General features: G+C 51.6%; 1 protein-coding gene across 2 annotated transcripts; it reads left to right on the top strand.

The window, feature by feature from the left end:
- Positions 1-160: 160 nt before the first annotated feature.
- CLDN34 (claudin 34) lies at positions 161-1,113 on the top strand. 2 transcript variants are annotated; one of them, XM_034650055.1, is made up of 2 exons: positions 161-401; positions 476-1,113. In XM_034650055.1, the coding sequence occupies exons 1-2, from the start codon at positions 184-186 to the stop codon at positions 900-902; spliced, it is 645 nt and encodes a 214-aa protein (XP_034505946.1). In that variant the 5' UTR covers positions 161-183; the 3' UTR covers positions 903-1,113. The 2 variants fall into 2 exon arrangements, with proteins under 2 accessions (XP_034505946.1, XP_034505947.1); XM_034650056.1 differs by having other exon boundaries at positions 161-475; positions 553-1,113.
- Positions 1,114-1,164: the final 51 nt, after the last annotated feature.

Genomic DNA, 1,164 nt, shown 5'->3' with positions numbered 1-1,164 from the left:
TGAATAGCGCCAAATGGCCCTTCCCAGAGTGTGCTCGCTGTGTGCTCCCGCCCGCAGAGCGTGAACGTCACGTGTCCGCTGTCTCGTACACAGGGGTGGTTCTGAGTCCCAGGGCCCGCGCTCACGATGCTCTGTGTTTCTTTGCAGCTCCCTNTTTTGCAGTTCCCCACGTGCGCGGCCGCCATGCTTCTCATCAATAGCGCCAACGCCCAGATGGCAGCCTTTGCTGTTGCCACCGTGGGGTGGGTCCTCACCACCATGTCCATGGGCCTCGTGGAGTGGCGACGGTGGTACTTGAACAGCACCTCTCTCTCCCCCTCTGGCCTGGTGTGCGTGGGGTTGTGGAAAGTCTGCCTTTACCAACGTGTCGGGGACTACAGCAGGGCCAGGTTTTGTTACCAGTACAGCTACCGTGATACTGGCCTCCCTCTCGGTCTTCGTATTTCTCAAGCTCTCCTGCTGGTCGCCAGCATTNGTACAGCTACCGTGATACTGGCCTCCCTCTCGGTCTTCGTATTTCTCAAACTCTCCTGCTGGTCGCCAGCATTCTAGGCCTTTTGGGGAGAACGTCCGTCATCTTTGCCCTTAGGAATGCGTACGCGGGAATTCTTCAGAAGAGTGCCACCTTCAGTCCATTTACTGCTTCTGGAATTCTGAACCTGGTTTCCAGCATCTGTGTCTCGATCGCTGTGGTGTGGAATTACCGCTCTGTGATGAACGGAGAGGGTATTACCTTCCCCACTTCTCTCTCTCTACCCCTCAAGCCGAGTACTCAGGAGATTGGCAGTGCCCATCTGGCGGCATGTCTGGCTGCCTTCACGATGGTGTTGAGTAGCTTGCTGTTCCTCTCTTGCAAATTCCACGCGGTTACCCAAGTGCACCTTGAAACCGCAGAGATGTAAAATTCCAGTTGCGTTGGCTTTGAGAATCCAGGATGACCAAGAGTTTATGAGAAGTTTTAGCAAAATGTGCTGTCATACATTTCCAAAGATTCAAGACCATGTTAAAGNGTTTTGGGCAGAAGGTGGCCAACTATTTCCTTACTTTACCTTCTGTGTCTTTGTTTCATCGATTCACCAGTTCATTGAATTGAAAATTCCATTAAAAAAAAAATCTTCCTCACCTGCCAGTTGGTCTTATTGGATCTGTATTTTAATTATTGTT

Source organism: Ailuropoda melanoleuca, unplaced genomic scaffold, assembly GCF_002007445.2.
Source record: "Ailuropoda melanoleuca isolate Jingjing unplaced genomic scaffold, ASM200744v2 unplaced-scaffold10452, whole genome shotgun sequence".
In the NCBI taxonomy this organism is placed as follows: Eukaryota; Metazoa; Chordata; class Mammalia; order Carnivora; family Ursidae; genus Ailuropoda; species Ailuropoda melanoleuca.
Note: the sequence above shows the minus strand (reverse complement) of the source record. Positions and strands in the feature narration are given on the sequence as shown.

Bases quoted from the DNA above. Each gene is read 5' to 3' on its own strand.
- CLDN34 (XM_034650055.1), top strand. From the start codon at position 184: ATGCTTCTCATCAATAGCGCCAACGCCCAGATGGCAGCCTTTGCTGTT.